General features: G+C 45.9%; 1 protein-coding gene across 8 annotated transcripts in view; it reads left to right on the plus strand.

Moving 5' to 3' along the window:
• The window catches only part of FRYL (FRY like transcription coactivator), a 768,252-nt gene that overhangs the window by 273,876 nt on the left and 469,838 nt on the right, over window positions 1–24,538 (plus strand). For all 8 annotated transcript variants that reach the window (XM_033945802.1, XM_033945793.1, XM_033945809.1 and 5 more), the window contains one exon: window positions 3,668–3,839. In XM_033945802.1, coding sequence (XP_033801693.1) covers window positions 3,668–3,839 — 172 coding nt within the window. The remainder of the gene's footprint in view (window positions 1–3,667; window positions 3,840–24,538) is intronic.

Genomic DNA, 24,538 nt, shown 5'->3' on the forward strand with positions numbered 1-24,538 from the left:
AGAGAGTGCCCTCTTGTTCTCTCTACCTTGGAAAGGGTGAACAACCTGTCTTTATCTACTAAGTCTATTCCCTTCATTATCTTAAATGTTTCGATCATGTCCCTCTCAGTCTCCTCTTTTCTAGGTAGAAGAGGCCCTGTTTCTCTAATCTCTCACTGTACGGCAGCTCCTCCAGCCCTTTAACCATTTTAGTCGCTCTTCTCTAGACCCTTTCGAGTAGTACCGTGTCCTTCATGTACGGCGACCAGTGCTAGACGCAGTATTCCAGGTGGGGGCATACGATAGCCCGGTACAGCGGCATGATAACCTTCTCCGATCTGCTCATGATCCCCTTCTTAATCATTCCTAGCATTGTTTGCCCTTTTCACCGCCGCTGCATATTGCACAGACGGCTTCATCGACTTGTCGACCAGTACTCCCAGGTCTCTATCCTGGGGGGTCTCTCCGAGTACCGCACCAGACATCCTGTATTTGTGAATAAGATTTTTGTTACCAACATGCATCACCTTACACTTATCTATGTTAAACCTCATTTGCCTTCAATTTTTTGAGACTGTGAACAAACAAATTGATAGTGGACATAATATACTTGGACTTCCAGAAAGCGTTCGACAAGGTTCCACATGAAAGACTTCTCAGAAAACTACAAAGCCATGGAATAGAGGGAGATATACTAAGATGGATAGGCAAATGGCTGGTGAACAAAAAGCAGAGAGTGGGCATAAATGGGAAGTTCTCAGACTGGGAGAAAGTGACTAGCGGTGTGCCCCAGGGCTCGGTACTTGGGCCCATCTTATTTAATATTTTCATCAATGACCTAGAAGAAGGAACATCCAGTGAGATCATCAAGTTTGCAGATGACACAAAGCTATGCTGAGCAATCAGATCGCAGAAGGATAGTGAGGAACTCCAGAGTGACTTGTGTCAGTTAGAGAAATGGGCGGAGAAATGTCAGATGAAGTTTAATGTGGAAAAGTGCAAAGTAATGCATTTAGGCAGAAAGAAGGAACACGAGTATAGAATGTTAGCTGCAACTCTGGGTAAGAGCGAACAAGAAAAGGACCTGGGTGTACTGATAGATAGGACCCTGAAACCTTCGCCACAATGCGCGGCAGCAGCAAAGAAAGCAAATAGAATGTTAGGCATGATAAAGAAAGGAATCACAAGTAGATAGGAGAAAGTTATAATACCGCTTTATAGAGCAATAGTCAGACCACACTTGGAATACTGTGTCCAACATTGGTTTCCCAACCTAAAGAAGGATATAAAACTGCTGGAGAGGGTGCAGAGACGAGCAACGAAGCTAATAAAAGGTATGGAGAACTTTGATTACGAGGAACGACTTAAGAGACTGGGATTGTTCTCCCTTGAGAAAAGGAGACTGCAAGGGGATATGATCGAGACTTTCAAAATACTGAAAGGAATCGGCAAAATAGAGCAGGAAAAAAATTATTTACAATGTCCAGTGTGACATGGACAAGAGGACATGGACTAAAGCTAAGGGGGGACAAGTCCAGGACAAATATCAGGAAGTTTTGCTTCACGCAATGAGTGGCGGACACCTGGAATGCTCTCCCAGAGGAGGTTATTACGGAATCCACCGTTCTAGGATTTAAAAGCAAACTAGATGCACATCTCCTTACGAGAGGCATAGAGGGATATGGATGACTAAAATTACGCCAGGTGTACACCTGGCTGGGCCTCCGCATGTGCGGATTGCCGGACTTGATGGACCGAAGGTCTGATTCGGAGATGGCAGTTCTTATGTTCTTATGCCATGTGACAACACATTTCTCGAGCATGTTTATGTCACGTTGCAGGTCTTCGCAATCCTTCTGCGTCTTCACCACTCTGAATAACTTCGTATCATCCACAAATTTAATCACTTCGCTCGTCGTACCAGTTTCAAGGTCGTTTATAAATAAGTTGAAGAGCACGGGCCCAAGCACCGAACCTTACAGTACTCCACTGGTGACGCTTTTCCAGTCCGAGTATTGTCCATTTACCCACACTCTCTGTTTCCTATCCACCAACCAGGTTTTAATCCACATGAGGATTTTGCCCTTGATTTCATGGCTCGCAATCTTTCGAAGTAGTCATGCGGGACCTTGTCAAACATCTTCTGAAAATCCAGATATACAATGTCGACCAACTTGCCCTTGTCTATCTGCCTATTTACTCCCTTGAAGAAGTGCAGCAAGTTCATCAAGCAAGATCTGCCTTTGCTGAAGCCGCGCTGGCTGGTCCTCATCAGCTCGTGTCCGTCAAGGTGATCAATAATGTGTTCTTTTATTAGCTCCTCTTCCATCTTTCCCGTTACCGAGGTCAGACTCACCGGTCTGTAGTTTCCCGGATCTCCCCTCAAACCTTTCTTGAAGATTGGCGTAACATTCGCCACTTTCCAGTCTTCTGGAATCCTTCCCGATTTGTTCGACAGATTGGCTATTAGTTGTAGCAGTTCAGCTACAGCCCCTTTCAGTTTATTAATCACCCTCGTATGGATGCCATCCCATCTCAAGGATTTATCATTTTTAAGCCTATCAATCTGCCTGCATTCATCTTCTAGACTGACCGTCATCCCTGTCAGTTTCACATCCTCGTTTCCTGCGTATTGCCTGTCGGCTTCCGGTATGTTGCATATATCCTCTTCAGTAAAGACAGATGCAAAAAACGTGTTCAGTTTGTCGGTGATGGCTTTGTCCTCCTTTAGCGCTCCCTTTATTCCATGGTCATCCAACGACCCCACCGCTTCCCTCGCCGGTTGCTTCCCCTTAACATGGCAAAAGAACGGCTTGAAGTTTTTTGCCTCCTTGTCTATTTTTCCCTCATAGTCTTTTTTGGCCCTTCTTACCACCTTGTGGCACCTGCTTTAATGTTGTTTGTGCTTTTTCCAGTTTTCGTCCGTTTTCGACCTTTTCCATTTCTTAAACGAGGTCTTCTTATCTCTGATCGCTTTCTTCACTGCTACAATGAGCCACGCTGGTTCCCTGTTCTTTTTCCTCTTGAATCCCTTGATAATAGGTGGTATATATAGATTTTGGACCTCGGTGACCGTGTCCTAAAAAAGGGACCATGCTTGCTCTAGTGTTTTACAGTGCTTATCCTCTTCTTAATCTTCTTCCCCACCATAAGTCTCATCCCTTCGTAATTAATTCCCTTTTCGGAAGTTTAGTGCCGTGACCGACATTCTGGTCTGATGTTTTGTCCCGTGTCCAGGTCGAAGCGGTTTTCATCAACAGCCTTGGGGCTTTTGCTAGGCCGGCCCATTTCAATGATGCAACTTTTTCTTTTGAAAGAAGAAGTCGCATCATTGTAATGGGCCAGCCTAGCAAAGGCCCCGAGGCTGTTGATGAAAACCACGTCTAAATTAATCCTCACGGCAGTTCTGTGGCCAAGTTAAAAGCACACTGAGCTGCTGCTAGACAGGAGACTTACTGCTTGGCAGGGGAGAAGGGATAGGGAAGGGAGAAGGGATACTGTTTATGATTGTCCAGGTGCCAACCAGCACTTTTGAGCAGTGGAATTAATGCAACCTTGAGATTAAAAATGCAGTGGCAGAGGTATGAAGAAGGAAACTATAAAGCTGTAGTGTTTGTTTTTATTGCTTGTAATTTTGTACTTTTCCCTAGTGTGATTTTTAATACTCATGTTTTTTTGTCTCTTACAGAGAATGAATATAGGTCTCAGAGTCTTCCTTGTAATAGCAGACAGTTTACAACAGAAGGATGGAGAACCACCAATGCCCACTACTGGAGTTATTCTTCCCTCAGGAAACACACTGCGCGTAAAGAAAATTTTTCTCAATAAAACTCTCACAGATGAAGAAGCAAAAGTTATTGGTTAGTTGTGTTTATTTATATTTAATGCTTCTGAATTACAGCTGTAATAGAAATGATTCCCTAGCTATCCTAAGTCATAGGATTAACACTGGCACTGACACGGGTCTTTAAAATTAATTTTTTTTTTACTGTAAAATTTGAATATTATATCACATCAAACAGTCTGAATAGAAATAGGTGTCCAAGCAATATTAACAATTAGAAAATCAACCCAATCATCATTTAACTCAGGGTTACCATTATAGAACTGAAATCACAAAGAGTTCCAGTGAGGAGAAATTAAACAAACATATAGCATAAAGAAAAGGCCTATTTCTTCCCTTTACATTTGAAGTCCAAGATACAAACATCTTTTATATCATCAGTAACTCTCTATGATACTCCTGTCCCAGCAAGACTAGATCTTTTCTTATTATCAAGGAAACTTCAAAATTGTGCAGGTTCAAAAAAGACAGAGTTATGAGCTTCACAAATCACAGTACATTTACAAGGAAATCTAATAAACATCTACATCCCAAGATTACATGCTTCCTAGGCGACAGAAAGAAGTTTATTTTTCCTTCTTGTTTCACTTTATACAAATCAAGAAATACTTACGATTTCTGACCAAGAAATAAAGCAATATGATAATTACAATACATAGTAAATATTCACTTTCTATCTTGCTTGAATACAAAAGCTACTAACAACCTGTTTCTTCATCTACTAATCTTTCTAGGATGGCTGACACATAGAGGCTAACAACAAGGAAAGGCAAGAGAGATGTCCAAATAACCCAATTTTATTTAAATTGTTTTAAGAGCGTTACATCCCAACAAGGATCCAATTTTTGGCATAAAACTATGCCTTCATCAGGAGACACTTGAGAATAAAACAACGAGATAAAAAGATAGCTTCAGTGCATAGAATATGTATGTAGGGAGAGAATGTGGCACAGTGGTTAAAGATACAGCCTCAGCACTCTTGAGGTTTTGGGTTTAAACCCATGCTACTCTGGAATGCATTGAACATAAGAACAGCCTTACTGGGTCAGACCAATGGTCCATCAAGTCCAGTAGCCTGTTGTCATAGTGGCCAGTCCCTAGTACTGTACCTGGCCAAAACCCAAGGAGTAGCAATATTCCATGCTACTGATCCAGGGCAAGCAGTAGCTTCTCCCATGTCTTTCTCAATAACAGACTATGGACTTTTCCTCCAGGAAATTATCCAAACCTTTCTTAAAACCAGCTATGCTATCCGCCCTTACTGCAATCTCTGGCAATGCGTTCCAGAGGTTAACTATTCTCTGAGTGAAAAAAATTTCCTCCTATTAGTTTTAAAAGTATTTCCCTGTAACGTCATCGAGTGTCCCCTAGGCTTTGTAATTTTTGACGGAGTGAAAAATCGATCCACTTGTACCTGTTCTATTCCAATCAGAATTTTGTAGACTTCAATTATATCTCTCCTGAGTTGTCTCTTTCCCAAGCTGAAGAGCCCTAACCATTTTAGTCTTTCCTCTTACAAGAGGAGTTCCATCCCCTTTATCATCCTGGTTGCTCTTCTGTGATCCTTTTCTAGCACCGCTATATCTTTTTTGAGATAAGGAGACCAGAATTGAACATAATACTCAAGATGAGGTCGCACCATGGAACGATACAGAGGCATTAACATTCTTAGTATTGTTAACCATCTCTTTTTAAATAATATCTAGCAACCTGTTGCTTTTTTGGCTGTCGCCACACATTGGGTGGAAGGTTTCATCGTATTGTCTATCTGGGCTGTGGAGTCAGTAGATAAATCCTTTCCAAAAATATATTCCTGCTCAAAAAGCAAAGGGTTTTCAACAGTTGGTCTCTTCTGTCCTGCAACTGCGCAAATATCTAGTGCTTTTGGCCTATGATATTTTTGAGCTTTCCTCAAGGGCCTCTTCTATGTCGGTGGCCATGAGAAGGCTGGTCTGGTTGCGAATCTTGGATATTGACATTAACCATCAAGACCATCAATGTCCCTTGCTTGGGTGACAAGTTATTTGGTGACTGCAGACACCACCACCCAAAAGCTGTCAGCCCACGAAACTCGTTGGGACACATTGGTGAACCAAAGAAGAAACCAGCTCCACTAAGATCCTTCAAAACTGTTTCCTCTTACCAGAAGAGATTTTCAGCCGAGGCCTCTGCTCCACCAAGGCCTCAACAAAGGAAGCAGAAGCAGCAGCAACACCCTGCTACATCCCAACCTACTGCTCCCACCAAGTCACAACAGTCCTTTTGACCTGTTACAAGAGAGCATAGCCTCAGTTTCCATCGCTCATCCTCTCCCTCAACCAATAGTGGGACATCTTCAGTTTACATCCGTCATTGGGAGCTCATCACCACAGACCTTTGGGACTTAAAAATCATTCGGGAGGGTTACTCTCTTCATTTCTCCACCCTCCCTCCAGATCATCCTCCAAGAGAGTCTCCTTTCAACCCTCGCCAATCCCATCATCTTCTTCAGGAAGTTCATTCCCTTCTTCAAGTTTCAAGTGTATAAAAAAATTTTTATACCGCTTATTCAAATTTTCTAGGCAGTGTACAGCAATAATAAAAGAGATATCTCAATGCTATCGAAGAAGTTCCTGTGGATCAACAAAATCAAAGATTTTACTCCCGTTATTTTCTGGTACCAAAGAAGATGGGGAGGGGGGGGGTCGACATCCAATCCTGGATCTTGGAGCTCTCAACAAATTTCTAGTCAGAGAAAAATTTTAGATGTTATCTCTAGCCACTCTCTATTCCCTTTTGGCTTGCAACAATTGGCTATGCTCTCTAGATCTCAAGGAAGCCTACACTCATATCCCAATTCACCAGGCTTCCTGTAAATACCTCAGGTTTCAAGTGGCTTCTCACCATTACCAGTACAAAGTTCTGCCCTTCGGACTGGCATCTTCTCCCAGAGTCTTCACGAAGTACCTAATTGTGGTAGCAGCGGCCTTACGGTCTTCAGGTGTTTCCCTACCTAGATGACTGGCTCATCAAAGATCCGTCTTCCCAGGAGATTCTGCTAGCGACGAATCGCACCATCTGGTTTCTGCAGAACTTGGGATTCGAGATCAATTTCCCCAAGTCACAGATTCTACCGTCTCAAACACACCAGTTTATAGGGGCAATTCTCGACACTACTCAAATGAGAGCATTCCTTCCCCAGAATCGTCAGAATGTTCTTATTCAGCGTTGCCATCAAGCTCCAATCCATCTCGCCAGGCAAATGATAGTCCTTCTGTGCCATATAGCATCTATGATTCATGTGACGCCTCTGGCGAGGCTCCTTCTCAGAACACCTCAATGGGCCTTAGCCACTCAGTGGTCCCAGGTGACAGATCATCTTTCTCAGCCTATTTCTGTGACATTGTCTCTACGACAATCACTGCAGTGGTGGCTGACTTCATCCAACCTCTTCAGCGGACCCCTGTTTAACATGCCTCCTCATCACAAAGTTTTGACCACAGATGCCGCAACCTGTGCCTGGGGGGCGCATCTAGATGGTCTACAATTCAGGGTCTTTGGTCCTTCAAAGAACGGAAGTTCCATATCGATCTACTGGAACTCAGGGTGATTTTTCTATGCTCTCAAAGCATTTCAGCATCTTATCCACAGCCGTCCTCTTGCTCTGCATGGACAATCAGATAACAATGTACTACATCAACAAGCAAGGGGGCACAGGATCTCTCCTCCTTTGCCAGGAAGCTCAAAAGATTTGGCTGTGGGTGACTGCTCGCAACATCTACCTGAGAGCGGTCTACATTCAAGGGGAACAGAATTGCTTTGTGGACAAGCACAGCAGAATTCTCCCACCTCATGAATGGATGCTCAACTCTGCAGCTCTCCATCCCATCTTTGCTCAGTGGGGCATTCCTCAGGTGGATGTTTTTGCATCTCCTCATAACAACAAGTTCTGCTCCAGACTTTACTCACCTCACCGTCTGGAGGCGGATGTATTCCTCTTGGACTGGACACAAATGTTTTTCTATGCATTTCCACCCACTCCCCTCATTTTGAAGACTCTTTTCAAACTCAGGCAGGAGTCAGCCACCATGATTCTCATTGCTCCTTGGTGGCCCCGGCAGCATTGGGTACCTCTTCTACTTCAACTCAATGCCAAAGAACCAATACCTCTGCCAATCTTTCCTTATCTACTTACACAGAATCAAGGGTCTCTTTTTAATCCCAACCTTCAATAATTATACCTGACAGCCATGTATCTCTCGGGCTGAATGCATCTGGACTCCATCTTTCTCAGCCTGTCAGACGTATTATAGATGCCTCCAGGAAATCTGCCACTTAGCAATGTTATCATCAAAAGTGGACTCGGTTCTCTTCTTGGTGTCTTCTTCATCATCATGATCCAACTTCCCTGTCAGTTGAGCTGGTGTTGGAGTATCTTCTTATCTATCTGACTTGGGACTCAAGTCTACATCTATCAGAGTTCATCTCAGTGCTATTACGGCTTTTCACCTACCAGCTGAGGGTAAACCTCTCACTGCTTATCCTTTTGTCTACAGATTCATGAAAGGACTTTCAATGTCAAACCACCTCTCAAAACCTTCTCCGGTGGTCTGAGACCGTAATTTCATTCTATCCACTTTAATGAAGCCTCCATTCGAACCAATGTCTGCGGCTCATCTAAAATACCTGACCTGGAAAGTTGGTTTTCTGATCTCACTTATGCAAGGAGAATCAGTGAACTTTAAGCATTAGTGGCAGATCTGCCTTTCACTGTCTTCTACCATGACAAAATGGTTCTCTGCACACACCCCAAGTTTCTACTGAAGGTTGTCACGGAGTTCTATCTTAATCAATCAATTGTGCTTCCAGTATTTTTTCCTAAGCCTCACTCTCACCCTAGAGAAAGGCTCTATCATATCCTGCACTGTAAGTGAGCTTTGGCCTTGACAGAACAAAGCCACACAGATCTCCGCACCTCTTCATCTCCGTTGATCCTAACAAGTTGGAGCATCCTATTTCCAAGAGAACGATTTCCATCTACTTGGCTTCCTGCATATCCTTCTGTTACGCTCAGGCTGGACTACCACTGGAGAGTCGTGTCACAGCCCTTAGAGGTAGAGCTATGACAGCTTCAGTAGCTTTCGTTAGATCTACACCTATTGAGGAAATCTGTAAAGCTGCCACTTGGTCCTCGGTTCATACATTCATATCTCATTACTGTGTGGAATCTTTCTCCAGATGGGAAGGGCACTTCAGCCAATCAGTATTAAAAAAATTATTTTCCTAAAGGCCAACTCTGCCACCATCCCATTCTGGTTAGCTTGGAGGTCACTCACATGTGAGAATATGCTGCCTGCTTGTCCTGGGATAAAGCACAATTACTTACCGTAACACGTGTTATCCAGGGACATCAGGTAGCTTTTCTCACAACCCACCCACCTCCACGGGTTGGTTTATTAGCTGGCTTACTGAACTGAAGAACCTCGTGCCTACGTCATGTGAGAAGGCACTCGCGCATGCGCGGTGCGGGCTATCGCAAACTTTCTGAAAGTCTTAAAGTGGCGATGCACTTTTAAAGTGTCCGTACCAGGGCTCTGTCAGTGACATTACCCATATGTGAGAATATCTGCCTGCTTTCCCTGGATAACAGCTGTTACAGTAAGTAACTGTGCTTTTTTGGGGGACAGGTTACAGATCATTAATAACAGATTAGCAATTTCAAGTTTGAGTTCTTTCAGTACTCTGGGATGTAATCCATCCGGTCCAGGTGATTTATCACTCTTTAACTTGTTGATTTGGCTTAGTACATCTTCCAGGTTCATAGAGATTTATTTCAGTTACTCCCACCTCATCACCCTTGAAAATAATTTTTGGCTCAGGAAGATTTCTTACATCTTCTTCTGTAAAAACCAAAGCAAAGAATTAATTCAGTCTTTCCGCTATGGGCTTATCCTCCCTGAGTGCAACTTTTACTCCTTGATCATCCAACAGTCCCACGGATTTCCTCACAGGTTTTCTGTTTTTGATATACCTAAAAAATTGTTACTTTAAGTTTTTTTCTTTTTGACAAGTTGTTCTTCATATTCTTGTTTAGCTTTCTATATCAATGCTTTAGATCTAACTTGCCAGTGCTTATGTCTCTTCTTATTTTCTTCATTGGGATACTTTATCCATTCTATAAATGATGTTTTCTTGGCTGTAATAGCCTCTTTTACCTCGCTTTTTAACCACAACGGCTCTCATTTCCTCTTCTTTCCACCTTTTTTAATACATGAAATATATCTGGTCTGGGCTTCAAACATAGTATTTTTAAACAGCATCCAAGCCTGGTTTACATTTCTGACCTTTGCCACAGACCCTTTTAGTTTCTTTTTAACTATTTTCCTCATTTTATCATAGTTTTAATCTGATCTAATATTTATGAGTCGCACAAACCTAGATAGGCTCTAGGCGACTTGAAAAGACAAAGGATAGATAGGGCAGAGGGGAAGTAAGGAGGAAGGGGGAGAAAGGAGAAGGAGTCCTAATCGTACAAGCAAAAGAACCGGAGCATATGGAGATCTTAAAAAAAATAATTGTCAAAGAGAAGAGTTTTCAGTTTTTTCCTGAATTGGGCATGGTTGGCTTCTGTTGTTGTTTCTGTGAGATCATTCCAGATTTTAATTCCCAGAAAAGTGAACATGGATTGGAAAATTCTTCTGTACATGAGATTTTTCGTTGAGAGGAGGTTCAGTTGGATCCTGTTAAGTAGTCTGAGAGAAGCGGATCATGCATCAGATAGAAGTTTGATGAGAGGAGCAGCTGAGTTTCCGTAGATTATATAATGCATGATGCAAGATGTTCTGAATTTTTTTCGGGCTGGGATAGGTTGCCCTTGTGAAAATTAAATGCCACTACAGTAGATTTCTTTAGCATCATTATTCCAGTTATCAGCTCAAATTTGATCATGTTATGATCACTGTTTCCCAGGGTACCCAACACGGTTATCTCCTGTACTATGTCCTGCATTTCACTAAGGACCAAATCTAAAATAGCTCCCCCTCTTGTCAGTTCCTAGACCAGTTGCTCCAAGAAACAGTCATTTATGATGTCTAGGAATTTTACCTCCCTAGCACTCCCTCATGTAATATTTATCTAGTCAATGTTGGGTTAGTTGAAATCACCTATTATTACATTTGTTGATCAGTTTGTCAGCTTTCCTAATCTCTGAAAAAATTTATTTATCTGTCTGCTCATTCTGTCCAGGGGAATGTTAATATAATCATACCCATATAATCTTTACCTTCTTCACATATGGAATTTCTATTTATATAGATTCCACACTGATATCTGTGTCATACAGAATGTTTATTTTGTTTGATTCAATTCCCTCTTTAACATATAGCACAACCCTCCCTCCAATTTGATCTACTCTATTATTGCAATTTAATTTGTATCCACGTAACATAGTGTCCCATTGATTATCCTCCTTCCACTAGGTCTCAGACATGCATATTATATCTACCTCATCATTCAGTTCTATATACCCTAACTCTCCTACTTTATTTTTTAGACTTCTAGCATTTGTATAAAGACACTTCAATTTGTGGGTTTTTTTTCTTTGTATTTACAGTCTGCTGAGAAGATGACGGGGATAACTTGACATCTTTACTCTGCTTCCCTCTTAAGCACCCTTAGCTTTCTTTCACCATTTTTGAAACCTCTCTATTGGGACTTCCTAAATGTTCTGATTCAATAGTATCCTTCAAGGATACTCCACACTATAGAATGACAAGGGGAATAAATTTGTCCTGTCTCCGCAAGCTCAGTCCCCATTTCCGCCCCGTCCCCGCGAGCTTGGTTACTCTGTACAGAAAGCTCTTCTGCACATCTTAGACTGGGTGACTCTAGCAACAGATGTGAGTCTCTCCAGCTGGGGAGCAGTTTGCCAGTCTGTGCTGGTCCAGTGTCGGTGGACTGCTTTGAAGAGCATATGGTTGATCAATCAGCTGGAGATGCCTATGATCTGCCTGGCTCGGCTATGATTTCAAGGGAATCTCCACATGTTCTTGGACATTGCGAGGGTGGTTGCCTATGTCAACTGTCAGGGAGGCATGAAGTGCTGAGCCTGGAGGCTCGGATGATCGTTGCCTAGGCAGAGGAGCATCTGATGGCCTTGTCCTTGGTTCATATGGCAGGAGTGGACAATGTGCTGGTAGACTTCATTAGTTGTCAGATTCTGAACCCGAGAGAATGGCCCCTCTCCGGGCTAGCATTCTAAACCATAATTCGTCGACGGGGTCGCCCCGCCTTTGATCTGATAGCATCCTCGGGAAACCGGAAGGCGGACAGGTTCTTCAGCCACCGACGAGAGATCGGCAGAGCAGGGCTCGGTGCTCTGGTTCAACCGTAGCCAGAAGGGGAACTTTTGTATGGCTTTTCCCTGTGGCCTATGATAGGGTGTGTTCTGCGCCGGGTGGCATCTCATGCAGGTCTAGTGTTCCTAGTGGCCCCAGACTGGCCCAGCCATCCTTGGTATGCAGACCTGGTGCAGTTGAGCTCCGTGAGGGGTTTGTGTCTTCCTTGCCATCGGAGATTGCTCATGCAGAGCCCGATAGCCCTTCAAGTTCCGGACTGCTTTGGTCTTGCGGCCTGGTGCTTTACGCGTGGCCTTGAGGGCTAGGAGCTTCTCTTCTGCTGTCATCACTATGCTTCTTCACAGTGACAGGAGTTTGACGGGATCGGCCTCCGCAGAGGCCTAGCGGTGCTTTCCGGCTTGGTGTGTAGGAGTTCTCATGGATCCTTTTGCCCTGTCGGTGGCGCATGTTCTGGACTCCCTGTGGACTGGCCTCAGGAAGGGTCTGGCAGTCTTCATCCATGTCCCCTTCGCGGGACTGTCGTGTTTGGGTCCCTCTTCTCTTGGGGGTTCTCTGGCGTCTTTCCCAGATGTTGTACACTTCTTACGGGGGGAGGCTGCAGCCTCCCTTGAGACTGCCATGTCCTCCGTGGGACTTGAATCTGGTTCTTCACTCACTGGCCCTTCTGCTCTATGAACCTCTGGATGGGATTTCTCTGCGAGATGTTATCGTCAAGACTGCTTTCCTTGTTGCGGTCACTTTGCATAGGGACTGTCGGAGCTTTAGACTATATCATGCAGAGATCCTTTTCTCCATGTCACGGAGTCTGCATTTGTTTTAAGGACCGTGTCTTCTTTTCTTCTGCATGTGATTTCCGCAGTCCATGTCAACCATGTAGTTCAGCTACCCACCTTTGTTCTGTCAGGGTCCAAGTCTAAGAACCATGTTTTGCGATTTCTGGATGTGCGGCATCTCCTTTTGAGAAACCTAGAGGTCGTTAATGACTTCCGTCTGTCAGACCATCTGTCCTGGCGTTCCATGCGCACCGGGATCAGCCTTCTTCCAAGGCTACCATCTCGCGTTGGATACTTGCGGCCATTTCCGCGGCCTATGTGGTGGCAGGGAAGAAGCCTCCCCTTGGGGTGAAGGCTCACTCTACAGGAGGAATGGCTTCCTCGTGGGCTGAATCTCATGCGGTCTTGCCTGAGGAGATTTGTTGGGCAGTCACGTGGGCTTCCCTTCATACTTTTTCCAGTTTTTACTGGATTGATGTGACAGCTAAGGGTGATACGGCCCTTGGGTCTTCTGTTCTTGTGGTGGGCTCTTCGGGCCCCCCTTGAGATTTAGGTCTGTTTTGATACATCCTACAAGTTCAGCCTCCAGAGGAATTGTACAAGAATGAAAGATTAGGTTTCTTACCTCTGCTAATCTTCCTTCTTGTAAATCTCCTCTGGAGGCTGAACTCCCGCCCGGTTTGTCCGATTCACAGGTCGCCTGCCAGTAACTGGTAAGTTAGCTTTCTATCTTTGACCAGCCTCACTAAAATTTCCATGAGTGTCCTTTTATGTAAGCTTATGGGGTTTTAAGGGACCCGGGGTGGTGCCCCTTCTGCTCTTTAAGCTGTCTTCTTTAGTGACCTGTTCCTCAGTTTTGCAGGTGAGAAATGTTACAATTTCTTATTATGCTAACTTTGCCCTTTTTTGGCGTTCTTTGATTATGTATTTGGTTGATTATGTATTTGGTTATCATGAGCAGCATTGATTTGTAGCGGGTAGTCCCCCACCTCCTCTCTTTTTCTTTTGTTTCCTGTTTGTATTAGATACTCCTGGCTTTGCTATCTACTGAGCTTCAAGGGGAGTGTCCGCATAGGTGACCTCGCGGGGAGGGGGTTGGTTTTATGTACCAATACATCCGGCTCTTCCCCAGCACTATCTAATATCTTATCTAAGTGATACGTGAGGTCCACCACCTTTGCACCAGGCATTCAAATGAACAGGAAATCCTCACACCCACCAGCTACCCAGCTATCTACATGCCTAATGATTAAATCTCCCACTACAACGGCTGTCCTAACTTCTCCTTTCTGGACTGAAGTCCCTGGAGATAGATCCTCAGTGCAAGAGGATATTGCATCTGTATCTGCTGGTGGGCAGGTCCTGGCAGGATCATTTCCTGCATCACCAGGGTGATATTCTCCTTTTAGGAGGCCTCCCTCCTTCAAGGCAGCACAGGGGCTGCCAGACTGGAGGTGGGACTTCTCTATAACTTCCTTGTCGGTCTCCTCTATGTACCTTTCTGTCTCCCTCAGCTCCTCCAAGTCTGCAGCTCTAGCCTCAAGGGAATGGACTCATTCTCTGAAAGCCAAGAGTTCTTTGCAGCTAGCACACACACATAATTTCTTGCCGACTGGGAGATAATCATACATGTGACACTATGTGCAAAAGACTGGATAGCTCCCCTCTTGCGGCTGGACTACTGTCTGCATCTTATTATTGAGTTGCTTAATTAAATCCTATTAAGGTACTGGATATGTTATTTATATGCTTTATTTAGTGTTTGAGTCTTAGCAAGTAATGAAATGTAATAAGAATATTTAATAACTTGTTCGCTTGTTGTCCTAAGTAGGATAATTGAATATTTAAAATAAGGCTATTGCCCCAAAGTAGGATAATTGAATATTTAAATTAAGACTATAAGTAAAGGAAATGAATTAGGGGTGGGTGGGTGGGTATGGACTGGGTGGGAGGAAATGCAGACTAAGCTGGACCCTGCCTGCCAGAGACTATAACTAGCAGAAAGTTCAAGTTTAAAAACTATAGCGGGCTTTTACTCTGGAAGCTAGCTAAGTAAAGCTTGCTGTTTTAAGACCTAAAACTATCTTTATAAAGCAGCGGTCTCAAACATGCGGCCCGCAGTCTGGAGGCGATGATTCTCTTCCTTTTGGAGCAGCAGCCGGCTCGTTTGTTCAAAGCCGCGGATTGGCAGCTCCTTGCGCTATCCACTCCTGCATCGGAAGCCTCTCTGATGTCACAACATCAGAGAGGCTTCAGACGCAGGCACAGATCTCGCAAGGAGCCGCCACCCGCAGCTTAGAACGAACGAGTCGGCCAGACACGCTGCTGCTCCAGTGGTGTACCAAGGGGGGGCGGTCCACTGTTCTCCCTAGAGTGCGGCTCGCGGCTCGTCTAGAGCAGTGGTGCCCAACCTGCTTCCCTTCCCTTCTCACTGCTGCCATCGGGGATCAGGCCGGCACCGTGTTCTTTGATCTCCCTGCTTCTCTTCCCTGCGGGGCCGACCAACTCTGGCGGCCCGACGTCAATTCTGACGTCGAGAGGACGTTCTGGTTAGCCAATCGCTGCCTGGCTGCCCGGAACGTCCTTTCCGACGTTAGAATTGACGTCGGGAGAGGAAGTGACGTCATCGCCACGGATGGGAGCTTGAACTGAGAGCTACTGTTCGGGCCGGCGAAATAACTATCATTTCGGTGTGAAAACGGCGCAAATTTTTGTTCCTGGGGGCTGGTGAGGTGTGTGAAGTCGCAGCGATCACTATGGCAACGCGAAAAAAGTTGCCCGGCGACAAACCCGGCCAGCGCACGATGGAACAAGCGCTGAGCCGGGCTACACGTGGCAGCATGGGCCCTGAAATATGCAGCGGGGAGGCGGCGAAATCGAGCGAGGTCCTGGCAGCTGTGGCAGATATGGTGGAGGACCCGGTGCCAGAGAGTTCACAGATGGACCCGCTTACTAAAGCGGATATGCAGCGATGGATCGCAGAGGTAAAATCTGAAATCTCTGCGGTGGCGGTGCAGGTTCGGGAGGCGGTGCAGGAGTTGCGCACCGACCTGGTGGAGGTGGGCACGAGGGTCGAGGTGGTGGAGATGCGCATGGATAGTTGTGAAGACAGTGTAACCGGAATGCAGAGATCACTGGAGACGGTGTCTGCGGATTACCAACTTCTTCAGGATAAGGTCGAGGACCTGGAGAACCGCACCCGGCGTAACAATTTGAGGGTGCGGGGCCTGCCGGACCTGCCTGAGTTTAAGGATGTTCGTGCTACTACAATCAAGCTGATCAGGTGGCTCCTGCAAGACGACACATTAGAGCCGGGATTGGAGCGGGCTCATCGTGCGCTGGGACCCCGGACACTGGATCAACCGAAGGATATAGTGCTGTGTCTTCAGAGCTTTGTTCTTAAAGAGCGAATTTTCCGCAGAGCCCGGGAGATGGGCACGGTCACCTGGGAGGGCCACCGGCTGGAGTTCTATCAGGATCTAGCTGCTGGCACGCTCCAGAAATGGCGGGCGTTCAGGGAAGTGACCAAGGCTTTGCAGTGCAGCAATTTGCGCTATCGATGGACTTATCCTTTTGGAGTTGTTATTACCATCAACGGATTTCACACCAGAGTTACCACTGTTCGAGAGGCTCGTGGACTGCTACAACAAGCGGGTATTGAGATCCCTGAGGAGGCTATCCCGGCGGGAGGTGTAGTGCCTGGCCAGGGTGTGCGTCCTTCTACCTCCCGCTGGCAACGAGTGGAAAATGGATCCCGAAGCGGGAGGGGTGGCCGAGGGGGTGGGCCCCCTCATCGGGCCACTGCTTCGTCCTCCAGTGCTCCTCCCTGAGAGCTGACTGAATGTACTTGTCTATTTCCTGTTTCCAATGCCAGTTTCAGGCCTCGGTGGGGGGTCTTTGGACTCCTCTCCGGGGGAATGGACAGTTGAATCTTCCCCTTGGGAGAATGTTGTGTGGGGGTTCTACACTACCTGGTTTGGGATGGGGGGAGGGGGATGTTGAAGGTTTCAGGTTGGTGTTAAAGGGGGGGTAGTGTGGGGTGGGGGAGGGGGGAGTGTAAATGGTGACATGGGAGCTTGAGGGATTGGTGGGTTGGTGTATGGGGGATTCTTGTACACATCGTTTTTGATAGTTGTTGTTTGTGTGTGGGATGTGTGTAAGGGGCCATGGAGACGGTTCACTTCTTTATATGTTGGTGGGAGATCTGAGGACTCTCACTGTGGGGGAGGGGGGGTGGTGGGGAGGGATGAGGGGGGTGAGGGGGGAAGGGGGGACATACTTGTTGGGGTTGGGTTTGCATGGTCATTATTTTATTTGGAATATGGGGGCGTTTAAACTGGTCTCTTATAATATTAGGGGTCTCAATTCTCCCAACAAGAGAAGGGCCTTTTATAGGGAATTGCTCCGTTTGAGGGCTGATGTTTGCTTTGTCCAGGAAACTCACTTACTGCAGTCCCATGAATCCTTGGCTGGAGATCACAGGTTTCCGCAGGCCTTCTGGGCTTCCCGGGTGGGCACTTCTAAGAGGAGTGGGGTGGGAATTCTTATTCGTAAGGGGATCCGTTGTGAGGTACGTAGGATGGTGCGGGATCCTCAGGGCAGATACATTATGTTGGAGGCTCTGATTGAGGGGGTCTTATACTCCCTGGTAAATATCTATGCCCCTAATGAGGGACAGGGGACCTTCTTTCGTGAGTTGGTCCCTCGGATTCTCAAGTTCAAGGGGGGAGCCCTGGTTTTTGGTGGGGATTTCAATCTTACAGTGACACCTCACTTGGATAACTCAGGGAGGGCGGATCATTATGGGCGAAGAGATCGTAAACTGTTGCGGGAGGCATTGGCCAATCTGAATGTGGTGGACTGTTGGAGGTGGCTGCATCCTTCGGTTAAGGACTATACTTATTTTTCGGGAATACACTCCACATATTCTAGAATTGATTATGTTTTTGTGGAGCGGGGACTACTTCGGAGGGTGGAGTCCGCGGGGATTGAGTCGCTTACGTGGTCGGACCATGCACCGGTGTGGTTACGATTCCAGGGGGTGGGTGGAGGCTCGGGACGGAAGTTTTGGCGTTTTAATGATGGTCTTTTAGATGACCCAGAGGTGGGAACACAGTTCGAAGGGTGGATACAAGACTATCTTGATGTAAATGTGGAGTGTGGAGCTTCATTGGAAGCGGTTTGGGAGGGGTTAAAGGCTACCCTTAGGGGCAGATTAATAGCTCTGGCATCGGCCCGACAGCGTAGGCGGCGGGAGGAGGCAGCGGGCCTGTTAACTGAGATTGGTAGGTTGGAGAGTTTGCATAAGCGTTCTCCTTGGAATGTGACATTGCGGGAGCGCTTGTTTCAGGCCCGTAGGGATCTCCAGGCTCTAGACTTGGACAGATTACATCATAACTTACAGCTCCTCCAACAGAGATATTTTGAGTTCTCTAATAAAGCTAGTCGACTGGTTGCGCACTGTCTTAGGGTGCGACAGACGCGCAACCAGATCTTGTCACTCCGAGCGGCTTCTGGGGAAGTGTTGCAGACTGAGGATGCTATTCGTGCCCGTTTTGTGGAATATTACTCACAGCTTTATACCCCGGAAGATCCAGGGCCCTCGCGGGACCAGGACGCTTACTTAAATTCAGCAGAGTTGCCCCAGATTACACAGGCTGATGGGGTGTGGTTGGACCGCCCTCTTACATTGCTTGAGGCTCGTGGCGCGTTGCGTTCTATGAAGCTTGGTAAATCACCTGGGTTGGACGGTTTTACTGTCCGGTACTACAAACATTTTCAAGATCTGCTGCTACCTCCTTTATTGCGTTTTCTTAACTCGTTGCAAGGGAATAGTACCCTCCCTTATTTTATGCGCTTGGCGGGGGTGACGGTGTTAGCTAAGGAGGGGAAGGATCCCCTCCAATGTGCTTCCTACAGGCCGATATCCTTGCTGGGGGTTGATACTAAGATCTTCACGCGCATTTCGGCGGATCGATTGATGAGTTGGATCCCTCGGCTGATCCATCCAGATCAGTCGGGCTTTGTGGTAGGCAGACAGGTAGGTGATAATACTCGTAGGGTCTATAACTTATATGATAGGGCGAGGGGGGGGGGCGAGAAACGGTGTTTTTATCTATCGATGCTGAGAAGGCATTCAATAGGGTAGCTTGGCCCTTTTTATTTCGGGTCTTAGAATCGGTGGGGTTGGGCCCACGCATGCGGGACTGGATTAGGGTCCTGTACAGTGGCCCTTTGAGCTGCATTAAGGTGAATGGTGGTTATTCGGAGACTTTCTCTCTGGCAAGGGGCACACGTCAGGGATGCCCGCTTTCCCCGCTCCTTTTTTCTTTGACGGTAGAACCCCTGGCGCAGCAGGTGAGGATGAATCAGGATATTAAGGGGGTTATGGTGCCGGGAGGGGACTTTAAGTTGGCCTTGTTTGCGGATGATATTCTGTTCACGGTGGAAGAGCCTGCGACCTCCCTGCCAGCTATATTGAGGGAGTTGGACATTTATGGTGGGGTGTCGGGCTTTCGGGTCAATGTTAGTAAATCAGAGCTCCTCAACATTAACTTGCCTGAGGACCGGGTGTCCCATTTCTGAGCTCGATATCCGTTTCGGTGGGTTCAGCGCTCTTTGCGATATTTAGGTGTTTATTTTGGACCGCCGGGAGTGGATTTATATGACCTTAACTTTCCCCCGCTCTTTCGTCGTATTCGCCAAGATTTGCTTAATTGGAAAGATATGTATTTCTCTTGGTTGGGCCGGGTGGCTGTTGTGAAGATGATGATTTTGCCTCGTTTGTTGTTTTTATTCCAAGTATTGCCTCTTTGGGTGGGTAGAAAAACGCTAGAGGGAGTTCAAAGACACATCTTTAATTTTATTTGGGCTGGTAGGCGGCCGAGGGTGAGTAGGAAGGTCCTATGTATGGGGAGAGGGGATGGAGGGCTGGGGGTCCCAGATGTGGTGAAATATTATCAGGCTGCTCAGTTGCGCGCCCTCTTAGAATGGCAGGCGCAGACGCCAAAATTGTGGGTGGAAATTGAGCAAAATTTAAGTGATGGGGTGCCTTTGTTACATAGGCCGTGGGTACCTGGTAGGGCGCGACTGGTAGGGGGGGTATCCTCAGTAGTGACTTCCTTGAGGGTATGGAATCAGACCCGAGCTTGTTTATTGGGGAGTAGGCGACATTCCTGGTATACTCCATTGAGACACAACCCTGACTTTCCACCGGGAAGGGATGGGGGAGTGTTTGCAGACTGGGAGGCACGGGGTTTGGTGTGTGTGGGACAGTTGTGGTACCAGGTCCAGGGAGGTGTTAGACCCTTTACAGAACTTAGGGGTAAGTTTGGGTTCGGTATGCGGGATCTGTTCCCCTACTTACAGGTATTGCATTATATTAGGACCTCGGGTCTCCTGGGTGACTTGAGGGGTGGTAAGATGCCCTTTGAGCTGCTATTGGGACCTGTGCTTCGGAAGGGAGCTCTCTCTGCAATATATAGGTGTCTTAATGGTAGGAGGGCCTCCCTTCCCTACATGAGGGCCTGGGAAGATGATTGTGGTTCGGTTATTCCCTGGGATACTTGGGGTGACATATGGTCGGAGATCTCCTCGGCGGGGATTTCTGCTTTGCTGATTGAGAATGGTTACAAAGTTCTCTTTCGGTGGTACTATACCCCTCAAGTTGTGGCTCGTTGGCGGGGAGGTGCGAGTGTTCTGTGTTGGAGGGGCTGTGGGGAAGTAGGTACCTATTTTCATATGTGGTGGCAGTGTGGGCAGGTGTGTGGCTTCTGGACTGAGGTCTTTGATCGGGTGTCCCGGATCTTAGATGTCCAGATACCGGCCGATTGGCGACACGCCTTGTTGTTTTGGCATCAATTGGATCTGGCTGGGGGTGACTCTTTGTTTTGTAAGTTGACATTCACTGCTGCTCGATTGGCCATTGCCTCCTTGTGGAATCAGGCGCTCTCTCCCACGTGGGCCCTGGTGGAGCAACGTTTGCTTACTTGGCAGAATCTTTATCATTTAACGGCCTTACGGCATGGTAAACTACATGGTTATGCTCATGTGTGGCGCAATTTTCGGGCTTCTGTGGGGATCTGTGGTAGGGGTGGTCAGGGGCTTTGAGTCTGTCTGGGGGTTAGAATAGATGGGCGAGGCATGGGGGGATCACATACCCATATTCCTTTTCAATCTTTGGTATCTGTTTGGAATTGATTATCTCTCAACCATATAGAGAGTTGTGGGTATTGTGCTTTGTCCCTGGGGGGTGGGAGGGGGGTTATTGGCAGTGCTTTGGGGGGCATTCTAGATTGTTTTATTAGTTTGAAGGACTTGCACATGTCTATGCTGTTGATTTTAATTCTATGTACTATTGTGGAGTGTGGTATTCAGCTCTATGTATTTTTCATGTGCAATTGTTCTGTACTGTTTGGTGTGTTTAATAAAAGCTTTTCAATTGAAAAAAAAAGAATTGACGTCGGGCAGCGAGAGTTGGTTGGCCCCGTGCAGAAGAGAAGCAGGGAGATCTCGGCCTGTTCCCGATATCGGCAGTGGCAGCAGCCTATTCCGCGGCGGCGGTGGCATGGGGGAGGGCAGGAAGGAAGAAAGAAAGAAAGAAGGTGGGGTGGGGACAGGGAGCCAGAAAAAAAAAGCAAAAAATGGGGCACGGAGGAAGGAAGGAAGAAAGAAAGAAAGAAGGGGGGACAGGGAACCAGAAACAAAGCAAAAAAATGGGGCACAGAATCAGAGAAAGACAGACATAGAGAAAGAAAGAAAAAGTTGGGGGAGGGAATGAGGTCTGGAGGAGAGGAAGCATACAGGAGGCTGAAAGAAGGGAAGAAGTATTGGATGCACAGTCAGAAGAATAAAGTGCAACCAGAGACTGATGAAATTACCAAACAAAGATAGGAAAATGATTTTATTTTCAATTTAGTGATTGAAATGTGCCAGTTTTGAGAAAGAAAAGATATTGAACTTTAAATGTGAGTGCTGCAGAAAAAAATAGAGTACTTGGAGGGCCGCAGAAAAAATAGTTAATGTCTTATTAAAGAAATGACAGTTTTGCATGAGGTAAAACTCTTTATAGTTTATATATCTTTACTTTTAACTGTTAAAGGAAAGTTTTATAAACTATAAAGAGTTTTACCTCATGCAAAATTGTCATTTCTTTAATAAGACATTAACTATTTTTTCTGCGGCCCTCCAAGTACCTACAAATCCAAAATGTGGCCCCGCAAAGGGTTTGAGTTTGAGACCACTGTTATAAAGGAACCTACAGTTTAGCTTTTATCCCCCAAATTAACAAAGCTCAGAGCAAAATAATGTATTTTTACCCAGAGAAATATCCTGTCTCCTTTTTGAAAGATATGTCCTTTCCTTTCCTCTCAGAGAGAAATAGGTCCTCCGCTCCGCTCCTCTCCTCTCAGAAAGACATTATAAATGATCTGCAAAAGACACAACTGAAGCCAGGTTTGGCTCAACCATTAGGTGGACTAGGAATTTGCCTTAGGGGTACAATTTGTAGGGCAGCACCAGCAGGACAATCATAGCCGACAATCATAGCATGGCCATTGTGGGTGGATGGGACATAGCAGGATGGAGTCAGTCCAGAGGAAGGCTGCTAAAATGGTGCATGGTCTTTGTCATAGGGTGTATGGGGACAAACTTAAAGATCTGAATTTGAAGGAAAGGCGGGAGAGCGGAGCTATGATAGAGACGTTTAGATACCTACATAATGTAAATGCACATGAGTCGAGTCTCTTTCATTTGAAAGGAAACTCTGTAATGAGAGGACATAGGATAAAGTTAAAAGGTGATAGACTCAGGAGTAATCTAAGGAAATACTTTTTTACAGTAAGGGTGGCAGATGCGTTGAACCGTCTCCTGGAAGAGGTGGTGGAGACAGAGACTGTGTCTGAATTCATGAGGGCCTGGGATAGGCACATGGAATCTCTCAGATGGGCAGACTAGATGGGCCATTTGGCCTTTATCTGCTATCATGTTTCTATGTTTGATCATGCCCTGCTGGTCAAGGTCCAACTTTGGCCATACTGCCATTTGTTTTAGTGGAAAGTGCTAGAAAAGATAAATCAGGTATATAAACACAAAGAAGGAAAGACTCTTTTTGACACATACAACCCCTCTCCTCAGCCACCTACATAAGGACACACCCACACCCCTCCTCGGTGTCAGGTCAAAAGTGCGCCAGGACAAAGGCGCGCCCAGACAATTGAGCGCAGCGCGCGCCACTGCGCCGCTCTAAATTACTGTTTTTAGTGCTCCGACGGGGGGGGGCATGGAGGGGGAATCCCCCCCACTTTACTTAATAGACATCGCGCCGCGTTGTGGTGGCCGTGTGGGGGGTTGTAACCCCCCACATTTTACTGAAAACTTCACCTTTTCCCCGTTTTTAGGGAAAAAGTTCAGTTTACAGTAAAATGTGGAGGGTTACAACCCCCCAAACCCCCCATAACGCTGGTGTGATGTCTATTAAGTAAACTGGGGGGGTTCCCCAACAAAACCCCCCGTCGGAGCCCCTAAAAACTGTAATTTAGAGTGGCGCGGCGGCGCGCACTGCGCTCAATTGTCGGCGCGCGCTTTTGTCTTTCGTGCCGTTGTCTATGAACCCCCCCTCCTCAGCCACCTACATAAGGACACATATTCACTTATACACATGCTGATTAGAGGACCAGGCAGATTCTGACACATATACATAGAAGCAGTTCTGTAACAACTTTCTGTTCCAAGTAACATACATTTTTAATAAGCCTATTTATATTTTCTGCACCAGACAACACCCATCTGTTGTCTTAATGTGCTAAAACCAACTACCTGTGAGAGAAAGTCACAGGACCAAAAGAAAAGGTACGTTAGAACAAGACTAAAGACAATAATTAGAATTACATTCCAGCCAAATTTTTTTTGTTGGAAGTACCCTCTCTTAGAGAAATTAGACACGAATGAATTAGGTCAAGGCTGTTCTCTATGATGATACCCTTGGTGGAATGCTTACCAAAAGGGTTAAGATTGGAATCTGATGTACAGTACATCAGTTTAAAAGAAAATTCAAGGTGCTGCTTTTTAATGAATGTATTTGTTGAGATCTGTATATGATATGAAGGTTCACAGTAACAAATATATTGAGACTCAATGTTATGTTGAAAATGGAAAAGATGTTTATATATAACTTTGTATTAGAAATGAATGTAATATTGTAAATCCCTTTGAACTGACAATATAAGCGGTATAGAAATTTTTAATAAAGACATATTCAGTGCTATATTTTTCCCTGTCACAAGTATAATTGCACTCCATAAAAATTTCACATTGCATTTTGCATGTTGGTACCATAGAGAACTTACCTTCCTTAGCAACAGCAGCAGATGAATCCAGAGACCAATGGGATAGCACACATCTACCAACAGGTGGAGATAGAGAAGCTGATTAATAGGTGGTCTTATTGGCTTGCACACCTCCTGCATCTTCAGTATGCTCTATCTCCCAGCAGGTGATGGTCGCTATTCAACTAGCTCCTGAATTCTGGCTGTGACTGGAAAATTATTTTCTCCTGTTTAGGTTTCTCTTCAGTGAGATGGCAATTTTATTTCTCCTGTTGAGGTTTC

The sequence above is a fragment of the Geotrypetes seraphini genome, chromosome 1 (assembly GCF_902459505.1).
Source record: "Geotrypetes seraphini chromosome 1, aGeoSer1.1, whole genome shotgun sequence".
NCBI lineage: Eukaryota > Metazoa > Chordata > Amphibia > Gymnophiona > Dermophiidae > Geotrypetes > Geotrypetes seraphini.